This window comes from Leptidea sinapis, chromosome 32 (assembly GCF_905404315.1).
Source record: "Leptidea sinapis chromosome 32, ilLepSina1.1, whole genome shotgun sequence".
In the NCBI taxonomy this organism is placed as follows: Eukaryota; Metazoa; Arthropoda; class Insecta; order Lepidoptera; family Pieridae; genus Leptidea; species Leptidea sinapis.
In genome coordinates this window covers 2,306,914-2,330,866 of record NC_066296.1, presented here as the reverse complement: position 1 = coordinate 2,330,866, position 23,953 = coordinate 2,306,914, and the positions used below count along the sequence as shown (strand labels likewise).

Here is a 23,953-nt window from a genome sequence, read left to right as displayed (position 1 = left end):
ATTATTATTAGAAGTGTGATAAGTACACACCTTCAGAAATAATAAACTCAATAATAAACACTAATAAATTATGAGTTTAAATTAAATGTTATTGAAACCCTCCCTAGTAGCGAATTTATTAAATATCTAATATATTAAAAATTATATCTTTATTGGATATACAAATATCATTTTAATACAAAAGTCAAAAAGCTTTAGTCCAGGGCTGTAAATGAAGTTATTAAAAAGTTTAAAATTATCGGTCAATTTGATTTGTTCATCGTTGTTGCGGTTTCATGTCTAGTGATATGTTTACGGTGTGAAAATATTAACTTCGTTTTAAGTGTAATTATTTAGTTAATTTTTAAAACATTTAAAATGGTAACCATTCATTTTCAATTATTACAATAGTTTCATGCTAAATAGAACACTTACAAGATTTGCGGCATTTTTCCATTTTCAACCTCGATATTGGTGTTGACTTTCAATCCTACTTATTTTAACATGATATGATTTTTGAATACACTTCAAAGGATAATGCACAATAGACATTATAGAAAATTGGAAGAGATGCATGCAAGCTTGATGGTTTTTTACAGGATTGACCTATTGAAACTATACTTACTCAACTTAAACCTACAAAGCACATATATATATATATGTATAAATATACTTAACTCATTATTAAACCTCATAGATCTTACACAAAATATGTGGGTTATTATTCAGTTTGCAAAATCGTTATCAATTGAGATGTATTACTCATTACTTTCAGTAAGAACATATGACTAAAAATATGTATGGTTGTTTACATAGGTAGTTGATTTGTGAAAATTTAATGTTATTGCTTTATCAAGAGATTTGCCACACTGTATTACTTACCTACATCATTATAGCTTATATTTATTGTGTAAATCCAATTACACTCTATTCATATAAAGACAATGCACATTGTATAAACACAAAGCCGAAATGTAACATGCGACAAATTACACCATAATAATCTTCGACTGCTATATCTATACATTGCCACATTTACTCCAGTTCTTTAAAATATGTTTGGTCAATAAGCAGCAATGTAAAACATTTATTCAGTTCAGATTTGATTCATACAGTGACAGTCGACACACAACTAAGGAGAAAAGTGTGCTTACATTGTCTCTAGGCACACTTCTGATATGTCCATGTGAATAGAACATCATTGTGTAAATTATATTTATGATTTAATGTCAGTTGAACATAATAATAGTTCAATTTTTAATTCTCTTTACAGGCGGGGGCAGATGACAATGGTGAGACTTCCTGAGTCCACCTCTGTCGGGGCCCCCTCCCACTTTATTAAGAAGAGGTAAGTTCATTTTTATATTATAAAATAATATCTATAACTTTATATATGTATAGACAATGAACTAGAAGGCAAGTTTCTGTAAGAGCTTTGTGAGACATCTTTGTGTGGAAGTAGTAGGTAAAACTGGTAAAATATCTCCAACACATAAGAATTTCTGGCCTAGAGGGATTTGTAAGCTAAGTCAGGAGATTACTTATTTATTGAAACTTGAATCTAAAAATTAAGGTTATTAATAAAATTAGTGTAGGTTTGTTGGTCTTTCATATTAGAATGTCAACACTAGATGTAGTTTTTATGTACCTACAAACCAAAATATTTGTTTAATCAATCTCCATAATAACTGATCTATTTGACTTAATCTTAGATCATTTATATGCCTAGAATCTAGATGACTGTGACCACCGCTGTGAAAATGTCAACAACACGAACAAATTGCTAGTGTAAGGCATAGCTTGTCACACACACTAAAGTAATTAACTAGTTGTAAGCTAGTAATATATAGATACACATAAGCGAAGCTAATATATACTATACTGAGCCGTAGTGAAGCATTTGGTCCCTTAGTTTGTAGATTATTAGAATATTACATGGATAGATACTTGTTTAACAAATTTAATATATGAAAAATGTTTTTGTAGGTACAGGGCACATTTACAACTCTAATGGATAAGCACAGGATAATAAATATTTGGTAAGTAATATTAAGAAAATTTTGTGTATAGTTTAAGTATTGTATCATTTTCTATATTGTATACAACATCATGATGTACAATGGTTTAATAATTAAACATGTTTATTCCTTGTGTGGTATAAGTTTAATGCAAAATATAACTACTGAACTAGCTTAATAATCTAATATCTTTAATTCTTGTATATAATCTGAATCTCGGAAACTGCTCCAACTATTTTCGTAAAATTTAGTATACAGGGGCTTTCGGGGGCGATTAATCGATCTAGCTAGGTTTCAATTTAAAAAAATGTAGTTTTATCCGTGTTTTAATAAGAAACAGCTACAATAACATTAGAATATAAAGGTAAATTTCGCCACTATTTACAAGACTGTAATAGCTCCGATGGGACATTGGATGATCCGGAAAGCAGAAGAAACCGGTTCGAATTCAGATGTCCTATTAGTTCTTTTTTGTTCAAGTTTTGTACATTCTTAAAAATCCGAGCAAAGCTCTGTCGTCCAGATATTACTTATATATACGAGTACACTTCTGTCTTCTACTTAGATTGCAGTTAAGCTAAAATCAATCAGGACTGATCAACACCAAATGCCCGTGAGTTTGACGTTTTGTATAAAATATGTATATAAAAACTTAACAAACTATATATTCAAATTCCGCAAGAACCACGCTATCCATTGGTCAAAACAACATGAAAATCGGTGCAGTAATTTATGAGTTTATCGCGAACAGAGAGACAGACGGGGCGGAGGGATTTGTTTTATAATATGTAGTGATTATAATGTACAAGTTAATGGATCTAAAAATCCTGGACCTCAGGAATCTTGAAAAACCCAAAATTTCTGAGCGGCACTACTCTTGCGCTCGTCACCTTGAGACATAAGATGTTCAGTCTCATTTGCCCAGTAATTTAAAAGTTTAAGTAAAACAAAACACAATACCATTGTTGGTATTGTGTACATATTTGTATATGTATTATGTCGCGCAAGACACCTTGTATTATCTAGTATTAGAACCAACTATGGTAAAAATAATATAACATTTGCAGGAGCACAGCTATACAATAAACTTCCGAAAACTGTTAGAGGAGCGACTTCGCTCAACATCTGCAAAAAAAGGCTGCTATATCATTTACAAAGCAATGAATTAAAACATCTTATCATAATAACAATAAACTATATCTTGTAACTTGGACCACCGCCTTAAAAAACCGGAAAGCAGCAATGAGCAAATTCGCCTCTCACTCACTGATTTTATGTTCTCTCTCAGTCTTAATGAGAAATTAAAGTTCTTTAAACCGAATTTCACTAGCTACGGCGCCCTTCAGACCGAAACACTATAATGCTTACACATTACTGCTTCACGGCAGAAATAGGTGCCGTTGTGGTACCCATAATCTAGCCGGTATAATGTGAAAGGAGCCTCCACTGGTAATGATATGAAAATATTAATAGAATAGTTTGAAAAATTAAAAGACATTGACATTACTTAAATCATTTCTCCCTTTGAGTTAGCTACACAATACTGAATGACATTTCTATTATTAAGAGGGGGCACCCCTGGGGTAGCACACGTCACGTGGCTACTAGGGATCCCTAATTGTCTACTGCACTCGGCAGGGTTTCTATTCCATTACTATTAATAGGACACTGTTGCATAATGTCATCATAAAACACGTAAATAATAAATCAAATCAAAATCCCTTTATTCATGTAGGTCACGGAACTGACACTTATGTATGTCAAAAAATATTTTTTCTTATTGAATCTACCGCTACTTTCTAAAGGGTTGAGCTAATGAGAAGAAGTAGCAAGAAACTCATTGCCACTCTTTTAAATCAAGAACTAGATTAAGATTAAGAACAAGATTATAAATATAATATCTGCATTGGTAATTTCACTAGCTACGGCGCCCTTTAGACCGAAACACAGTAATGCTTACACATAACTGCTTCACGGCAGAAATAGGCGCCGTTGTGGTACCCATACTCTAGCCGGTAAAGGAACTCTCTAACAGGCCTCTTCAACAATAAAAGCAGCTCATCGTACGGTCAATACGATTAATGGTGTTTGTTGAAACGTGCAAATCTGTACCTTCTAGAATGATTTGATAATATTTTGTATGTATCTAGTTCTAGGCTACACATCACAACTAAACTTAATTTTTGTGAAGTTAGTCGTAAGAAAGAGCACTCTCGACCTTATTGTGAGGCACAGCTGTATCGATGTATTGATACCCGCTATCCAGACGTACATTCTTAACGAACGAGGAGATGTCTCCCCAGATGATAAGCGGCACAATCTGCACATAATAAATAGTGTTAAAATAGACCTATGTACCTTTAATTTCTCCATCGGTACATCAGTAATCGCTAATGAAGACCGCTATCATACGAAGAACGGTGGCACACATTTCTTCCTCATATTCGCGTCTCTGAATGCATCTCATACTAAAAATGTTGTAAATGTTTTTCCCCGTATAAAATTTACTTGGTAAAACATACTTATGAAGGGTAAAGACTTCTCACAAAAGAAAAAAAAATGTTTGCATAAAATTAAAAGAAATATTTATTCACAGTATCTGTCACTTTTTCAAACAATTAAAATTTTTATATACACTCTCCTTATTTTTTTTTTTTTGGCAAACAGCAAAAGTTTTTATTCATTTTTGCTTACGCACGTCGGGGGCCCCGTATAATTGATATGGTAGATACGGCGGTAGCTACGCCCCTGAATTGAACTCTCCGAGCGCGTTATTAGCTATGTAACGCTGCACACCTAAGGAATTCCTATTCATTTTTCCAATTGGGAAAAATCTAATTGTACAAATGATTTGAGTTTTCTTTAGTGTTAATTCCGCCAATACTCGTCTTTAAACAATTCGACACGTGTTTCGCCTCTACACCAGCCATCCTCAGGACGTGTTGTCTCGCCTAAATCTGGTGCCAGATTTTGAAAGAAAAACTAAAGAATACTGAAATCATTTGTATAATTATGGATTTCCGCAAAGTAACGTCTACTTCAATAAATTTACTTAAAATCTAATTGGAAAAAAGGTAGTACGGATGCGCTCAATGTTCTGGATTTTCCGGGAGTGTAGCGGTGCTATGTATATATAGGTGATAGTTCACTTAATCAACTCTAAACTGTAGTGTATAAACCCTGGAGTCACGTGGTTTATGCGTATGTTGCCTAACTAACCGACCCAGCAAACTTTGTATTGCCGATATTAAAATCGCGATACAAAAGTAACTGTTGATCGTAGCTGGGTGAAAATTTGAAGTTGTATGTATTTTTTAATGCTGACTCATAATAAAACAAATTTAAAATTTGAGTGGACCACTCTTAACATTTTGGGGGATGAAATATAGATGTTGTCCGATTCTCAGATCTACATAATATGCACTCAAAATTTCATGAGAATCGGTCAAGCCGTTTCGGAGGAGTTCAATGTTTAACACCATGATGTCTCTGTGTCTCACTAACCGGCTAACTAACTAAAAGGCACCACTGTGTCTCTTTAAATAAAATTTCTTTAGCCCATAAAATTCACGAGTTTACTAATCTGTTGCGCATCGCTTTCTTTTCCGATGGCCACGCTCCTGTGATCCCTCTGGTGATGCTCCTGTGATCCCTCTGGTGAAGCTCCTGTTTCCTCTGGTGATGCAAGAAGGCATGACCGGCGGTGATCACGTCTCACTTGATGAACCGTACGCTCGGATGTTCTCTTGATCCTATAAAAAATTAAATAAATTCTATAAAATACGCACGGCCTTACAAATGAACTTGGATTAAAGTTATACCTGCGAATAAACTATGAATATGCAAAATGTTTACAAATAGACATTTTGCTTATGATTGGTTTATTCGGACGTATATCGCTTCCCGCGTTAATTTCCAAGGCTGCCTGACGTTAGGAAAACTTCAGTATTATCATTGTATTGACAGTATTGTCAGCGATATAGGTATTCAACATTTTGCTATAACTTTAAACCAAGTTTATTTGTAAGGCCGCCAGAGTTTAATAGGTCGAAAAGGGCTATGTTAATCGGAAGTTATAGTTGTGAACCGTACACCATAGGCGCATTGCAATTTATTATTATACATTCCATTCACGCAGATAATACTCGAATAAAATAATACACAGCCAGAATATAGAAAAAAATATTTCCAGCGAAAACCCCATTGTTCGATAGACTATTGGGTTCGTCTAAAATATTATTACAAACTCTTAGTTTACGCCGATGTTGCTGCGAATAGTTGTCTGTTGCTCAGTTACAGAAAATAGGGTGTCAGAATGCCCGTGTCAACTTCAGAGCGAAGTATAAGTTTGTCGAGGGATATAGGTAACGAGTTTACCCCTCGCCAAACTTCTACCTCAATAGGGTATAGGTATGCTAGATCAATACGGAACCCTCAATGTCCTAATTCGTGCTGGTAGATCCGGTTCAATGACGGCTGGTTGAAGAATTTGTGGACTGTTGTGGATGAGTTCTTCGTCTTTTGTCCGGGAAATGTGGGTTTCCTTCTCACTACACTATAGGCTTATATCTTTTTATAATATATATAAATTACGTGACACGTTGTTTGTCCGCGATGGACTCCTAAACTAATGAACGGATTTTAATGGGGATTACTTCATGGAGTGCAGTTTGGAACAACTTGAGAGATAGGATAGTGTTTATTTCGATCTGGGACCCATAATTATTTTTATTTTCAATAATTGTTTTGTATGGACATATTTTCTATGAGAGAATTTAGAGTTCGCACGGTTTGACAGTTCCGCTGTGAAACAATTTCACTATAACAGGGAGCATTTTTTACGGAATAATTCTTGATGTTTTAAAATATTATTGGCAAATTCCTATAAAACTGTTTTTTTATTATCTACAGAACAACGACTGTCGGGGCAGCTAGTAACATATATAACATGAATCACTACTACTGTAATCTCATATTATCACTAGTAAACTACTGACTAACCACTAAACCTACAGTTGGTCACATAACGGTTGTAGTGACAACCATTACCCAACGTCCCATAAGCAACCTAATATTGTAGAAGCGAAAATACTCGTGAAAAACTTTGTATAAAGTCGCTGATGTTATTCCTTTCCTAAAATGATTAATAACCTCGACCTTGTGGAACATCGTACTGAATTTATATCCCAATTTACGACGCGATCTTTTATCGTATTGACGTAATATCGCTCGGGAGTCGAGAATGTTGACTTTTAATACCTTCGTGGATATAAAATAGCTTCATAGAAGTTTAATGACAAGAAATTACTTCTACTATCCTAGTAGGCTCCATATTACACACAAAGTTTTAAGGGTAAATTGTTGAAAAGACCCAGCCGATGTACGTCCCATACATTATCTATAAATAATGTGATATGCTGTATATTTTAATACTGAATACCAGATTATCTAAGCGATCAGACTGCCTGGGTTAGATTATGATAATTTATATCAATAGCGTCACAATCTACAAACATTAAATAAGAAATACTTTAATTAAAAGTATGCAAAAAGAAGACCGCGGGAGTTTTTTTTAATGAAAATAAGAGGCGAGACCAGAAGGACGTTTAACTGATAACTGGTAATTGATACGCCCTTCTTGAAAAACTCAAAAGTTCTGAGCGGCACTACGACTGCGCTCGTCATCTTGAGATATAAGATGTTAAGTCTCATTTGCCCAGTAACTTCATTACTGCTTCACGGCAGAAATAAGCGCCGTTGTGGTATCCATAATCTAGCCGGAATCCTGTGCAAAGGAGCCTCCAACCACATATATTAAGGATATGAAATAAAAAGGCTTTATTATTATTACTTGAGGGGAATTTCCAAAAAGCAACAAATACTTACATCTTTCAAAATTTAAATCGACCGTTTTCAAAGGATACAAGTGAATAAAGTCATAAATTGTTTGAACTAGGTATAATTGAAGTAATCTGTAAGAATCAGTAATAGCTCGATTTCGCAAATCCATCTTCCGGTTTCTTTAATTTCCAATTAATATTCCGCAACAGTGGCTTCCTCGAAGGAAATGCGATTTGAATTGATGACAACACATGAGTCATGCGCGACGTTTGGAGACATTACACAGTTACATCACGTTTTATAACCAGTCTTTTCCATGACACTTACCGTAGCTATAATATAGCATATACATACATACTAGCTGACCCAGCAAACGTTGTATTGCCGATATTGAAATCGCGATACAATAGTAACTGTTGATCGTAGATGGGTGAAAATTTGAAGTTGTATGTATTTTTTAATGCTGACTCATAATCAAACAAATTAAAAAAAATGTCAAAAAAAATATCGTGTGGACCACCATTAACATTTAGGGGGATGAAAAATAGACGTTGTCCGATTATCAGACCTACCCAATATGCACTGAAAATTTCATGAGAATCGGTCACGCCGTTTCGGAGGAGTTCAAAGTTTAACACCATGACACGAGTATTTTATATATTAGATTATGTAAATGCTTTATTTGAATGCTTTTTGCGAAGTTCCCTCAACTACATTTAGGTTAAATCATCAAATCTGTTCTGGGGTAAGAAACATAAAAATATACATAACCGCTAATTGATAACCTCCGGCTTTTTTCAAGTGGGTTAAAATATAAGAAAATCACACAACTCTCATATTATTTTTCAGGAGGATCTAAATTCGTCTCCAGTACTCGAAAATTAAATGAAAACTGTAGCCTTCTAGTATGATATATCTTAAAGCCTTGTGATAACTTCTAGTCAAAATATTTTTATATTTACTAATATTCGTATAGTTGTTATCAAGCCTATCAAACGCCCGTGACCTTGCTGAAAGATTGTGCATTGTCAATAAGGCGGGTAGGAAGCGTCGAGCGACGGGCCCCACTGCATAGCGCTATCGATTGCAGCGCGCTCCGCTCTCTCCGCCCACGTGCCGTCTGGCCGAGCAGGGCTGGCGCCCGTACTAAGTGTACTCCCGCTAGGGCTGCCACACGTGCTATTAAATAGGGCTGCCAACTGATTTACATTATAAGATTATTTGTAATCGTTTCTAAAACACAAATCATGTAGATATTTTTGACAATTATACTTCCATACCCTGGAAAACATTCTTTACACAAGGTACACAAGTACCTATATATGAGACTATGCTTCATAATAATATATCAATTACATAGATACAAAAAGAACACTGTCATGATTTTATTTTGAACACACTTGCTCGTAAAGTGAGCCTTATTACAAAGTTCTTTAGGACCCTTAATGCGGACTATAACACACACGTGCATAACAATGTTACACACTAGTGCGTAAAAGAATTATCCCTAAAGTTAAGTAAGTACTTAACTTTTTTTGTAACTACAATGCGGTTTTATGCCGGCTGAAAATCAATTTACATTTTTGTAATAAATACTTGTGCCCCAATTGAGACGAAAAACATTTATTATTATCGAATTATTTATAATTCACAATAATTTGTTAAAATATATACATTTTATCACTAAAATTATAATTTTGAAGCAGGCTGTATGTAATCACCTTAACCTTAATTTAAATATAATTTAAACTTAATTTTCATTCAGTTTGTTAAAACAGTTTCCAAAAGATACAATATATTATTTTCCACAATGCCATTAGGCGTATGCTGTGTCGCTGATTAGCAGGGCAGGGCAGGAGAGGCAGACATAGGCCACGAGCGTATGTTTTTGCGTTATCGTTTAAAAAAATATTTGAATACATAAAGAGCAGTTTCTGAGCAAGCTAAGGGGTCGTTCCTAGGTTTTTTTTCAACATGCATAGATTTTTTTTTATATTCTCGGCAATATTTACCCATTAAAACTCTTTTAATGCACTTTATTAATATTCTGGATGATTAGTATCATACAAACAAGGTGCACAACGCACTAATTCAATTAAATTAACTGTCATTGCAACAAAATTAAGAATTAGTTGGAAAACACCAGTATACAAAGTTGAATTTGCGGTAAAAACATGCACGCTTCGCTCAGAAATCTATGCCGGCGCTACGAGACACAGACTACAGACGCATGTCTGCTTCTCAGGATACGCTTAGCCTTAGTATTTGATAATAATAATTAGTATTACCAACACATTCTCACCAAACTGCACACCATCTAGATGTGTGGTTGTCCAATTACAAAGGAACTTCATCAAAACTCGATTATGGCTACCACAACGGCGCTTATTTCTGCCGTGAAGCAGTAATGTATTAGCATTACTGTATTTCGATCTGAAGGGCGCCATAGCTAGTGAAATTACTGAGCTAATGAGACAACATCTTATGTCTCAAGGTGACGAACGCAATTATTGAAGTGCCATTCAGAATATTTGGATTTTTCAAGAATCCTGAGCGGCACTTCATTGTAATGGGCAGGGCGTATCAATTACCATCAGCTGAACGTCCTGCTCGTCTTGTTCCTTACTGTCATAAAAAAAACATGAAATGATCTTCCTCGAGTGGATATCTCCAGTTAGATATGACATGAGCACCCTAACTGAAGACTACACTCTTAAAGGCCACCGCGCTCCTGTAACTTTTTTTGTAAAAGATCATGGTGACGCTAAGCAGTAGTGTATCTGTCTCCCGTTGGGCTATTCCATAAGGTACTTTAGTATAAAGTCTGTATTACCGGATCGGTTTCGCCGAATTGTGAAGAGAGAGAAGAAGAAGATCTAGAGATGAAGAAAACGAATTTGGGAAACAATGGCCAAGCTCTCTCACCAGCTGATTAGCTAATCTATATCTTTTCTTTTTGTGATGATAATTGGTAGTAAGTTTTTAAGATTACATAAATATTGAATTGATATAATTAACGCTAGGTAAAAATCAAGTCTGACTTGAAATTTTTGGGCCGCAGTATTATTCAAATACATTTCTATAGTAGTATTTAATAATAGTCGGCAATTTGTCGCCATTTGAAATGGTTTCGTAACAAACCGCTTTGTAAAACAACGCCCTCTGTCGCTCACACCCCTAACGAGTACATTAGACATAACCTCATCCCTTCATTACTTTCAATTGTACAAAACAATTTATTATAGTTCCTATGCTCGGGATCTAAGGTTGAAATTTAATTGGTTATTTTCATTCTTACAACCTTTCGCCGCCGTTTAGTAATTGCGTAATTAATGTTATGGAAAACTCAACTATATTGCCGTGGCATAAGGTTTACATTAGCTTGCTCAGTGTGTTGTTATACGCAGCAACCTCCCCAGGGTTGCCTTCGATCCTAGCAGTCGCCTCACCGACCCGGTCGGAGCGCTTGCCCGGAAAAGTCGATAACACACGTAAAGGAAACAAATCCACTCTTTCCTTCATTTTGAAGGAAAGCTGTCGGATTACTATGGTTATATATCACAGTTTTAGCTCCAGTAAAAACCGGCTGGAACCAGTTAAAGTCAGTGTATTGTGATACAGTGTTTGCCAAAATTCGCGAAGCTTCCTTTATCAATACGAATTAGCTTAGTCTCCCGTCGCTTAGTATTTACAGTTTGTCGGGTGTTGATGAAGGTATAATTTCGATTTTATTTTATGTATTGGATATAGATGAGTGGCTTGTAGGCAGGGGTTTGGCGATGCTTACTTGAGCTATATCTGTCAGGTGGTGTTTGCCGAATATTTGCACTGTGTGGGCTTACAGAGTGACTTGCGATGCTTTGATAACAAAAGCCAGTTTTCCTCATGTTATATTTCGCGTTGCCTATTTACAGGGAACAAGGAAAATGATTCTATTTCAGTTAAAGTTTATGTTCTGTACCTAATCTGTTCAAGCGTAATGTAATCACAGACGTAATTTACAAGAAAGAGTGGGTGTAGACATGGTAGCTAAATTACAAAATAAAGTCCCAGATTAATATATTCGCCATTTCTTACCTGTTTTCGGCATTTTAATGACTGATCAATGGTACATGTTTTTGATCTCTTTGTCCAAACAATCTATGAATGACGTACTATTTTTTTTAGTTTATTTTGTTTGAATGTGACATATAAGTGTTTTCTGTGTACAGATAATTTGAATTATAGATAGTTTTATATGGTGGATCAAATACTGAAAGGGCTGTTAGAATAAATATTTTTATCATCTGTTAATCCAAACCAAATCTGTAATTTTATATAATATGTCAATCTTAATTTCCTATATAAGAATAAAAAAAGGCTTATTTGCATCATTTATGTTAAACCAAGTTCATGTAAGATTATAATAAGAATGTGTCGTCCCTTAGATGGATTGAAAAGAGATCAAAACATTCGATAGATGGTTATTGAAATACCAAAGGCAGGAAATGGGTTATAATAAGCTCAATTCGTCATATTATTAGGATTGCGTATTAATATATTGGCCGATAGGCTACTTGAAATTATCGATAAAAATCCTTAAGAGTTCCTTGACTCTTAAGTAGCCCCTTAGTCCTTCCCATATGAGCCATCTGCCATTGTGTTGCTGGTGCCAATCGGCTCAGACGTTTTGGAGATGAACAGTAAAAACAGAAAGAGAGACACATCAATTTTATTAATATACTTATATTATACTTTCAAAGATTAGTTATTTTCTGGTAAGTTTTCTTCATTCATAATTAAGGAATATGTACGCGCTCAGCCTGACTGCTTTAAACAGACGCCGCTGTGGACATCTAGCAGGCATACTGTGCAAAGAAGCCTCCCACGGGTACTATATTATTTGATCAAAATACCTCAATCTTATAAAGTGCGGGCTGAACTCGTACACGAAGACGAGACGTCTTCGTGTACGAGTTCATGGATAAAAAACATAATACATAATATAACAGTATATGGATAAAAAAAAATTTATTGAATTAGGCGTTACTTTGCGGGAATCCTTAATAATTATACAAATGATTTAAGGTTATGTGTTAATTCCGCCAATATTATTGGCTTATTAAATCTTAAATCATTAGTATATGAATACTTTTTAAATAATTTTCTGAAAGTTGATATTTTTTTATTAATTTTATTTGTAAATTTAATGAATTAGGCGTTATTTTGCGGAAATCCATAATTATTCAAATGTTGTGAGCCTTCTTGAGTGTAATTTCCTATAAGATTCGTCTTCAATCAATTCGACACGTATACGAGGCATCCTCAGGAGATGTTGCCTCGCCAAATTCTGCCAGAATTAAGAAAGATGTCTGATTATTGAGTTTTATGGTATTCAGTCTGTCGACCCACACAGACTGTAGGGCGTGGTAATTAGAGTTTTAATAATAATTGAGTTTCCGTTGTTTACGGAACCCCAAAATGAATATGGATGATTTACAAGAGGTGCTGGCCTTCTTACTAAACCACTTCACACCTTAACATACTTCTACAATCGCATTACATTGGAGATTTAATGCATTGAAGATGGAGAATGATGTCGTTCGAGCACCAGTTTAAACTGGTTTTTACAACAAGTCTTACACGTGTTACACACACACGGAGACAAGCGTGTGAGTGACGTGACCCTTTATCAGTTTAAAAGTGTTCGTCTACGTCAACTCGTCTACTTTACACCAACGACCGTAGGACATGGGCTTATTTCAATGGCGTAGCGTGCCTTTGCGGGGCCCCATATAAAAATTTGTTTGGGGGCCGTTTTTGAAGGGTAAATTTTTTCTAAGGATTTCTCAGAAAAGAAAAAAAATGTTTGCATACAATTAAAAGAAATGTTTTTTTATTATAACTATCTATCTGTCACTTTTTCCAATTTTTTTACATATTTTGCCAACTTTTGTTATTTCTGAAATAAAAAAATAATTTCGGAAGTTTTTATTAATTTTTGGGGGGGCCCTGTATATTATATATATACGCGCCCTGGCTTATTTAGTAATTGTAGCTAGGCCAGCTCAGTGAGGAAGCTGATGGTCCACATGCATAAACTCTCGGGAAACCCAAATGATGGAATTTTGAGAAAAGCGCCTTGTGCCATACACGATCAAAGGCTTTCGCTTTATCCAAGCTAACTGCCAGGCCTTCTCCCTTGCTTTCGATAGCTGCCGCCAATCTATGTGTTAAGATATACCAGAAGATCAGGATCGCCTGCCGACCGACCATGGCAAAAGCCTCTGCTCAAAGGCACACGTTCCGATGGGAGAAATTCCATCCGGGCCGCACTTCTTGACGACCAAGGAAAACAGAGCTCGCCGAACAATTTCTGTCTGAATTGTACTTGAGCCCTAACAGAGCTCTGACACCGCGGGACGGTCGGCGGTATTTTGCCTTCGTCGTCAACAGTCGAGTTGGAGGAAAAAAGAGTGCACAGAAGATGAATTCCTCTTTTTCCTTATGGACCAGAGTGTTATTACTGATGTGCAGTGGCGACAAGCTGGCTAAAGTTACCAAGAGCAGCTTTCGACAACGACCAAAACTTGCGTGTTCCAGTTGGGTAACTTGAAAGCTGCTCGCCGATTTTGCCGACGTGCTTAGATAATTATGTAGTGACCCCGAACCATCCTCCGGGCTCCCCTAAAAGTAGGTAATTCATTGACTATTTAACTTTATATGAACTGCTAGGAAACGCCCTCCCTACAAGTTGTTTAACGTTATAAATACCCGGACGACTGAGCTTTGCTCAGATTTTTAAGTATGTACAAAACTTGAACAAAAAAAAACTAATCGGACATCTGGATTCGAACCGGGGTCTTCTGCTTTCCGGATCACCCAATGTCCCATCTGAGCTATTATAGTATATAGTAGCGAAATTTACCTTTGTATTCTAATGTTATTGTAGCTGTTTCTCATTGAAACAAAACTATATTTTTTAAAATTGAAACCTCGATTTATCGCTCCCGAAACTACCTGTATACTAAATTTCATTAAAATCGTTGGAGCCCTTTCCGAAATTAAGATATTAAGATCGCCTTGGCTAGTTGATGACTTTCTCGGGACTAGAATTCACCACCACGATAATATGACGTAAATGAAAAACTAATACGCAAACCTAGCCGCGTGAAAATTTGCTCGGTGAACACATGCCCGTACTAGAAAATACGTAAACGTGATTTACGATCAGGTGTAATGATGCCGCTGTCTTCATTATTGTGCATAAGAGAGACAATAATAGACTTGATCGTGGATAACGTATACAAACGCCTTCTGGAATAACGGATCTACTTATCCACTGGTTGCGATCTGCGGATATATCTCCCCGCGTCTTCGCCAATGAAATCCTATTTCTAATGTTTGTGCATTCAACGAACCTACTACGTGCCGGAGCCTGTTATATAATATGTACGTATTTATAAGTACTAAATTATTTAACGTGAAGATGTTATTAGCTCTTACCTTGAAGACCGATTAAGCGTCTATAAGACCATGCTCGTTCTAACGGATGAGCCACTATGCCCATTTGCTCGTACTATTATTAAAAAAAATATAATCGCAAAAACATAAAATTTAAAGTTCTCAAACATTATTTTATCTGTTGTTTATCTGTTGTTCTTGTAAGTTGAAACAAGTAGTAGCTGCACGAAAGATAAATTACTCTTTGCTAATTAAAAAGCGGCCAAGGGCGAGCCGGACTCGCCTATGAAGGGTTCCGTAGCAGCAAGTAACGTATTATAAAATGTATTCTTGTAGTTCGTTGTAACGATTTATGGCGTATTACAAAAAAGCTACTTACTAGATCTCGTTCAAACCAATTTTTGGTGGAAGTTTGTATCATATATTTTTTAGTTTTTTCATTCTCTTATTTTAGAAGTACCAGGCGGGGGGACACATAGGACCACTTGAAAGTATCTCGCGCAAATTATTTAGATTAAAAAAAAGGATATTAGAAACCTCAGTATAATTTTTTGAAGACCTATCCATAGATGGGTACACACACGTATGGGTTTGATGAAGAAAGTTTCAGTTCTGAGTATGGGGAACCCCCAAAATTTATTGTTACTTTTTATTTTTGTGTGCAAATCTTAATGCGGCTCACAGAATATATCTAGTTAATAAGTTTCAACAGCATAGTTCTTATAGTTTCGGAAAAGAAGTGGTTGTGACATTCGGACGGACAGACAGACGTATCTATAAGGGTTCTGTTTTTCGCTATCAAGCTACGGAAAATAGTAAATGTACATTCAGTTCGCCTCGGCGATTGACTATTCAGTTTGGAGAAAAATGGTATTTGAAACCTCAGTATTATTTGAAGTACCCACACATATGGGTTTGATGAAAAAAAAAATTTTGTTTTTTTCTATTTTTGTGTGAAAATCTTAATGCGGTTCACAGAATATATCTATTTACCAAGTTTCAACAGTATAGTTCTTATAGTTTCGGAACCTTAAAACCTTAGTTACGGAACCCTAAAAATAGTAAATGTACCTACAGCTTGCTCGTCGATTGACATAAAAGAACGTCGGTAAGCCCTCCAGATGACTCATTATTAGTACAGAGATCACTTATTGCCATTGCTTTCACTTGATTGTTCGTGAGACGAGCCTTTGTCCTCTCCATTGCTCATAATTGTCGCAGTGCGCGGCTCGGCACATAAACTATAACAGTTGTTTACGTTATGTGTGTACTTTGTGTGCTTTCTCACGCGTAGGGCTGTCAACACTGAAATATTTAAAGTTTGACTCTATAGAGATATAGTATCCCTTCTAATATTATAAATGTCAATGTAAGTTTGTTTGTTACGCTTTCACGCCTAAATCGCAACTAATTTAGATGAAATTTATTACAGAGATAAAAGCTTGGCGGGGTTGAAATGGGGGGTGGAAGTTTGTATGAGATTTTGTCATTATCGAAGACAACAAATTTGTATTTAGGAACTTGATAACAAATTAATAAATATTTGTTCTAGCGTTTTTAAATTTAGACCTATCTGGAGGTGAAAAAGGGGGATAAAAGTTTTATAGTTGCTAGCCTATAAAAATGTATTAACCACAGTCGTTTCTTTTGTATTATTTGCAAAGTGAGTATATTAAAAATAAAATAAAAAATGCTGCCCAAAGTAACTATAAAAGCTAGTAATATATATTTAATGTACTTGTATATTTTATCATTATAAATTATTATCTTCGAAATTCTCTAAAAGATGCAAAATATGTAATAAATTTGAAAATAACCTGGGTGACTGTCGTTGAATTTTAAATATATTTTTTAAACGAAGTAATTAAGTGCAATTTGCAATAAGAGATATTATATATTTAACGTGACAGAAGTTTTTAGTTTAATTTAATAGATACTTTCAGAAACACATACAATTGTCATATTATGATTATAACAAAGATTGGATTTCATGGATTACAATATGTATGATGAATAGTATTCTGATCAATATTGTGTTTATTTTATTAGTATAGAGTCACTAGTTAAGTAAAAATAAATCCAATACATATTTGTGAAATTTTGTCAAAAATTAAGCATATATAGCTTCGTTTTAATTATTTTTGACAACCCTAGATCCGCGATGCACGCTCTGGTTATTCTAATCGGTTTCTGATAAATGGGTCCGACGCATAACACGCATATTTGTGAAAGGAGATGACTGACCAACGCACTCGAAGTTATTTGCTGTTTGAAAAAAGGTAATTTAAATTTCAATCACACCTGATAAGAAAATATTAAATGTTCTTTATTCGTGTGCTTGCCAAAGCTGACCGTTGCGTTTTTATACTTATTAGTATCTTCTGTCTCGTTTAAATTTGAGACTTCAAAGACACTAATCGAAAACAATATATATTAATAAAATGCACTAAAACGTATAAAAATATTTGCATATTTTTATATAATCTAATTAATGAATCTAATTCTAGTTACGATTATTGTTATTTTTGGAATCGGTGTCCTCCCGCCGCGGCCCCACCCTCGCCTCTCGCCTCCTCAGGTCTCCGCACGCGCGTGCGACTCAAGCACATCAAACCTATAACTATGTATGCAATATAAATAAAGAATCAAAATCAGCTTATTCACGTAGGTCACGGAAATGACACTTATGAATGTCAAAAAAAATATAATATTTTTCTTATTGAATCTACCTCTACTTCGTAAAGGGTTGAGCTAATGAGAAGAAGTAGCAAGAAACTCATTGCCACTCTATACAAACCTAACTTGGTTTAATGGGTTGGCGCGATATTAAGTTATTCGTAATTTTTTGCGCAAACACTTTCCCATACTTTGTCCGATATTTTTCAAGTAATTTTACCGGCCTTGAGAATTTACATATATATTGTTACTTGTATTGTTAAAAAGCATCCTTAAAAATCTATTGTCAATTGGCGAGGGACTTTTTTTAATTTTGTTGTTAATTGATAAAGAATGAAAGCGAGTGGTGGAAAGATATATAAAGTATAGCAATTAGTTCCCGTCATCTTATTACGTAATTCCTGTGCCATAAACGCAAATCAAACGTTAAGATCTTGTTTCGCTGGCAACCGTATACGAGTAGACTAAAATATAGCTTTGATATAATGATGAAATTATATCCCGCTCTATGTTATCGAATGGTCACAACATGCGCCCGCGTACCGGCGTTAGGGCTGCCACCACTTACATATTATTTATTTATTCAAGTATTATTAGATACACTATTAATTTTACACTAATCATTAATTATTCTAAACCTTAACAATAAAAATTTGCAAATATAATACAAATAGCTGAAAAATACAAAAATAAAAATATAACATATTAAAGCTATGAAGATGTTATATATGAATGTTATCACAAGTTTTCATTGAATTATTTATTAGACATGAACACTAGTTATGATGATGATTTGCTTCTAATTTACTATACGTGTGTTATTATGTGCACTTGTATTTGTATGTGCAATTATTGTAGTTCTTTTTGAAGTATACTTCTTTGAGCGCATGAGGATAAAAAATTTACGTTTACATTAAGAGGGAGAGAGCGATTGAGAGAGAGGAACAAAGGGTGAACGTAACATGAAGCACATAGCCATAGAACGAAATTAGGGAAAGAGCGAGAGAGAAAGGGAGATCTAGAAAAAATACACGCTATTGGATGATGTATTCGTTTAGTAATTAAATATTAGAACCTTAGATGGCAATTCTGTCGTATAACGTCTTGTACTTCAGTAAACGCAGATCTTTTGTAATAATTTACATTATCATTAGTGTAAACAGTGAGTTAAATTTATAAATAAACATTTTGTGATATATTTGTAAATCATCCTATACTAAGCAGTTGTTCAGACTAAGTAAAATATTTATCTTATTGTTAAATTACAATGTTAATTCGGTTGGAAGTTAGGTGATTTTTATATTTACAAATAACATGTGGCATTTTAATTTGCCACTCGTCATTCAAGAATCTAAAGTATTATTTCACAAAAAATATAAAATAAAATATATTTCATAAATTCTGTTTTCTAAATTTTAATGACAAAAAAAATATTAATAATGGCTAATATTGACCAAAATCATTAGATTTAGAGAACAGATTAGTTATATATATTATATACGAAATTAATATTAAAAACTAGCTGACCCGACAGACGTTGTTCTGTATATAATAAATAAAATAATGTTTTTATATGAATTTGTCAATAATATATCATACCATCAAAAATTACTTCATAAAATATGCACCCAGCTGTCGTAATGAAATTATTTCACAGCAGAACTGTCAAACCGTGCGTCAATAAATTCACTAATAGAAATTATGTATGGTCACATCAAAGGATAAACAAATTTGTTGTGTTTATTTAATTTAGCAGCATTTTCCTATTTATTCACCTTTTAAACCTTCTCTGGACTTCCACAAATAATTCAAGACCAAAATTAGCCAAATCGGTCCAGCCGTTCTCGAGTTTTAGTGAGACTAACAAACAGCAATTCATTTTTATATATATAGATTAGTTTGCCAACAAGTTTCACATCTGACATGTGTACTTTGTACGCACGCATTTTTTTCAAAATAAGCAATCTCGACATTCATCATTAACATCATAAACCCATTTATATTTATATAATTCCAGCAATCACCTCTTGAGGGGTTTAAAGTAGTGGCGGAAAGAAACATTCCTTCCTTTCATCGGTATGTTGGAACTTTTTATACTTATTGTGACAAATAAATAAAATTAGAACGAATATTTATCCATTTTCTACCAATTCTGTATGCATCTTTACACCCGCCATACTCCGCTATACCAATTCGTTGCAGCTGGTAGAATTAATTATTTTAAAATTAATGCAATCGAGTGACAACCCTAGATGAGTCACAATGCATTGCGTACGCGCTGCTTAACTGTCACTACACTACTCGCCACTCAGTAGTCAACAGACATTTCATAGCATCGGTCGCGGTCGTATTCGCTGCGAATGGCTTCGTGTGTTGTGTGCATCGACACTCATCATCATCACCGATCACTGTGTGCTTGCGAGTTGTGACTTGTGATGTGCTTTAGTTTGGTGCGTTCGTGTGCAGTGATGGAGTGCTGACAGTTTGTGGGTATATTTAAAATACCTTTTGTTTAGTTGCGTTGGTAGTTTTGGATAAACTTTTTGTGTAGGTTTTATTCATTATTATTAAGAGCTATTAAGCGTTAAATATCACAAACTAGAATTAAAGTATTTTCTAACAATATTTAAAGATATTTGAGGACTGGTTACCATCATATTGTGTTCTAATGTTATGTTCAGTTCTTCAGTTCCATTTCTAAAAGATTTCAGAACAAAACTGTCCGGTAAGAAACAGCCTGAAATATCGGGAAAAACTTACCCATGTAAACGAGATAGCCAAATCTTTGAAAATGGTGGCCTCTAGTTTAAAAGGGTTATTAAAGTCATGACGTCACAAATCTGAGTAAAAGATTTCAATAATAAATGGAGAGTGATGTAATGTAATTTTACATCAATTTTAAGCTCTCGACGATGACTCTTTGAGCAGATATATAGATATATTTTTTACTAGTGGGAGGCTCCTTTGCACGGGATACCGGCTAGATTATGGGTATCACAACGGCGCCTATTACTGCCGTCAAGCAGTAATGTGTAAGCATTACTGTGTTTCGGTGATCGGTCTGAAGGGCGCCGTAGGTAGTGAAATTACTGGGCAAATGAGACAACATCTTATGTTTAATAGACATTTTGTAGGTAGTTTTGTATCTATTTTATTTAAGATACGCTCCCTTTATAACCTTTCGTATCTTTATTTCAGAGGTACATGAGCGTTATTTTCAATTTAAATACCTATTTATATATATATATATTGCATCAGCGAGAGTTATGCGGTAAACGCGCCGGTTTTTATTAGTATTTTAATTGGTTTGTAATAGAAAGTATAAAATGATTCGCGTCTACGGCACTATCGCTTTCAGTTGGCGGAAAAATTACCGACACTCATAGCGGTAAATATTAAAATACAATATTGTGATAAAATACTTTGGAATACATTATTATTTATTTACTAAATAGGTAGATGCTATTGTGGCTTTAAAACAGTCTCGTGCCAGATTTTGGCGAGACAACACGTCCTGAGGATGCCTCGTGTAGAGGCGAAACACGTGTCGAATTGTTTAAAAACAAATATTGGCGGAATTAACACCGAAGAAAACATAAATAATTTGTATAATTAAGGATTTCCGCAAAGTAGCGCCTATTTCAATAAATTTTCTACAATCTTATATGTAAAATTCTCGTGTCGCGGTAATTGGTACCAAACTCCTCAGTTAAACGGTTAAACTGATTTGTATGAAATTTTGTGTGCATAGTAGGTACCCTGAATGATGAGGGTAACCCACGACCAAATATTTTATTTTATTATGAATCAGCATTGAAAAATACATACAACTTCAAGTTTTCGCTCTTCTACGATCTACAACTATTTTTGTATCGCAATTTTTAAATTATTCTGTTCTATGCAAAGATCCACAATAGGGTTGCAATATAATAATTATTGTAGTACGATACATTTGGTAGATCTGAGAATCGGTTTGCTTTTATATCCCAAAAATTTTAATTATTGAATTTTTTTTAAATGCTTCTGCATCTTAATATTTCACTCTTATCACTTTTTCATAACGCGCCTTAAGAAGTAGAACTTCAATAATATTTGTAGGTACATATGTAAAAGTATCCGCAACATTGATCGAACAATCGCTGCCAAAAAAAATAATATTCGAGAACATAACAGCTGTTTTTCTTTTGTGGAATTGGAGGACAAACGAGCGTACGGGTCACCTGGTGTTAAGTGATCACCGCCGCCCACATTCTCTTGCAACACCAGAGGAATCACAAGACAAGTTGCCGGCCTTTAAGGAAGGTGTACGCGCTTTTTTTTAAGGTACTCATGTCGTAACGTCCCGGAAACACCGCACAAGGAAGCTCATTCAACAGCTTTGTAGTACGTGGAAGAAAGCTCCCTGAAAACCGCACTGTGGAGGACCGCCACACATCTAGATGGTGAGGATGATATCCTATCCGTTCCCGCGTCTGTTTCATATCACTCGTTGTTTATAAACATATTAACACCACGCCGGTGCTAAGTTAACGTACTATAAACATACATTCCATCTGCATATACTAACAGCTGCTTATCTGAATTATTCATAGATGAACTCACAGAATCCTAACTAATATATCACCATGTTAGTAATTGCTTTAGGATATTGCTTTTAACTAAAATTATTTACCTCGGACATTTCATGGCAACTTAATTTGTATTTGGTACAGTGGGAGGCTCCTTTACACAGGATGACGGCTAGATTATGGGTGCTACAACGGCGCCTATTTCTGCCGTGAAGCAGTAATGTGTAAGCATTATTGTGTTTCGGTCTGAAGGGCGCCGTAGCTGTGTCTCAAGGTGACGAGCGCAATTGTAGGCAGTGCCACTCAGAATTTTTGGATTTTACAAGATCCTGATCGGCACTGCATTGTAATGGACAGGGCGTATCAATTACCATCAGATGAACGTCGTGCTTGTCTTGTCCCTTATTTTCATAAATTAAAAAATAAATAACCGTTAAGTAGATCCTGTGTATGAAACGACTACCTGAGATATAAACAAAGACATTTATGAACTTTACGTCACTCGAACAGTTGGCTCGGTGGAAGAGCGCTCGCACGGAACGCGAGAGGTCACGGGTTCGTCCATCGTTCATAAATGTTGTTTTAAAATTTAATTTGTGTTTCTTTTTATCGACTAAGTCTTTACGATTAGAAGGATACAGACACAGTAGAACTTTGAAATGGTCTTCCTTTTTTACTTTTTACTACCTTACTTTTACTTTTTCATTACCTGAGACCGTAAAAGAAAGATATTTTGGAAAGCGGCCCGCTCTTGACCTAGGCTTAAATAGTATTTGTTACCAAACGTACGGTGGAGTAACGACCTGGCGCGAGAGAGCGTGCGTGTAGCTGCGGACACTCGCACACAAAATATGTATTGCAATCGGAATTAACATGATGCGTGCGCGCTGATAATTCACGTCTCGTGTTCACTTTATATTATTGTCAGAAGCTATAGGTCGGAAAGTATAATACTATATACAGGGTGTCCCAAAGCTATGGGACATGAAGGAAAAAGTACCTTAAATATCGTAGATAGGGTATTTTAATGAAAGAAGACTTCATGTTATTTTTAAATGTTAGTAATTCTGCATTCAAAGATTTTCTAAAAATTACTTGCCTCGTCTGGGAATTTACATTCACATTTATTATATGAGTTGGGATTACCAGTCATACTGTCGTCTAGAAAGTTATGCAGCATTATTAATTAATGCATGATCTCAATAATGAATTATCGCATACATCTAACAATCTGCTTCACGTAATAAGTTATTGCTTCACTGATTATTGAATGTGTCGGTGACAGTACTCGTTCGGGTCGCCGGTGACTCACTAGCCCAAATAGACCTACTAATAATAGTGGAGTCTATAGGAGCGCTCTTCATTGTGCTACTTACCCGCATAATGTTACTTAATTCGAGCATATATATTTATAGGTTTATGGGTTAA

At 35.0% G+C, this 23,953-nt stretch overlaps 1 protein-coding gene across 5 annotated transcripts in view; it reads left to right on the top strand.

Moving 5' to 3' along the window:
• The first annotated feature begins 254 nt into the window (after positions 1-254).
• Positions 255-23,953, top strand: part of LOC126974520 (adenomatous polyposis coli protein-like) — a 78,109-nt gene continuing 54,410 nt past the window's right edge. Inside the window, exons 1-3 of one of the 5 annotated variants that reach the window (XM_050822030.1) lie at positions 255-360; positions 1,253-1,327; positions 1,966-2,018. Coding sequence is in view for 1 of the 5 variants with exons in the window: in XM_050822029.1 (XP_050677986.1) it covers positions 11,547-11,552 (6 nt within the window). In the remaining 4 variants the exon portion in view is untranslated. Of the gene's footprint in view, positions 361-1,252; positions 1,328-1,965; positions 2,019-11,355; positions 11,553-20,273; positions 20,448-23,953 lie in introns of those variants that run through there. The other 4 variants (XM_050822029.1, XM_050822027.1, XM_050822028.1 and 1 more) reach the window with 4 other exon arrangements.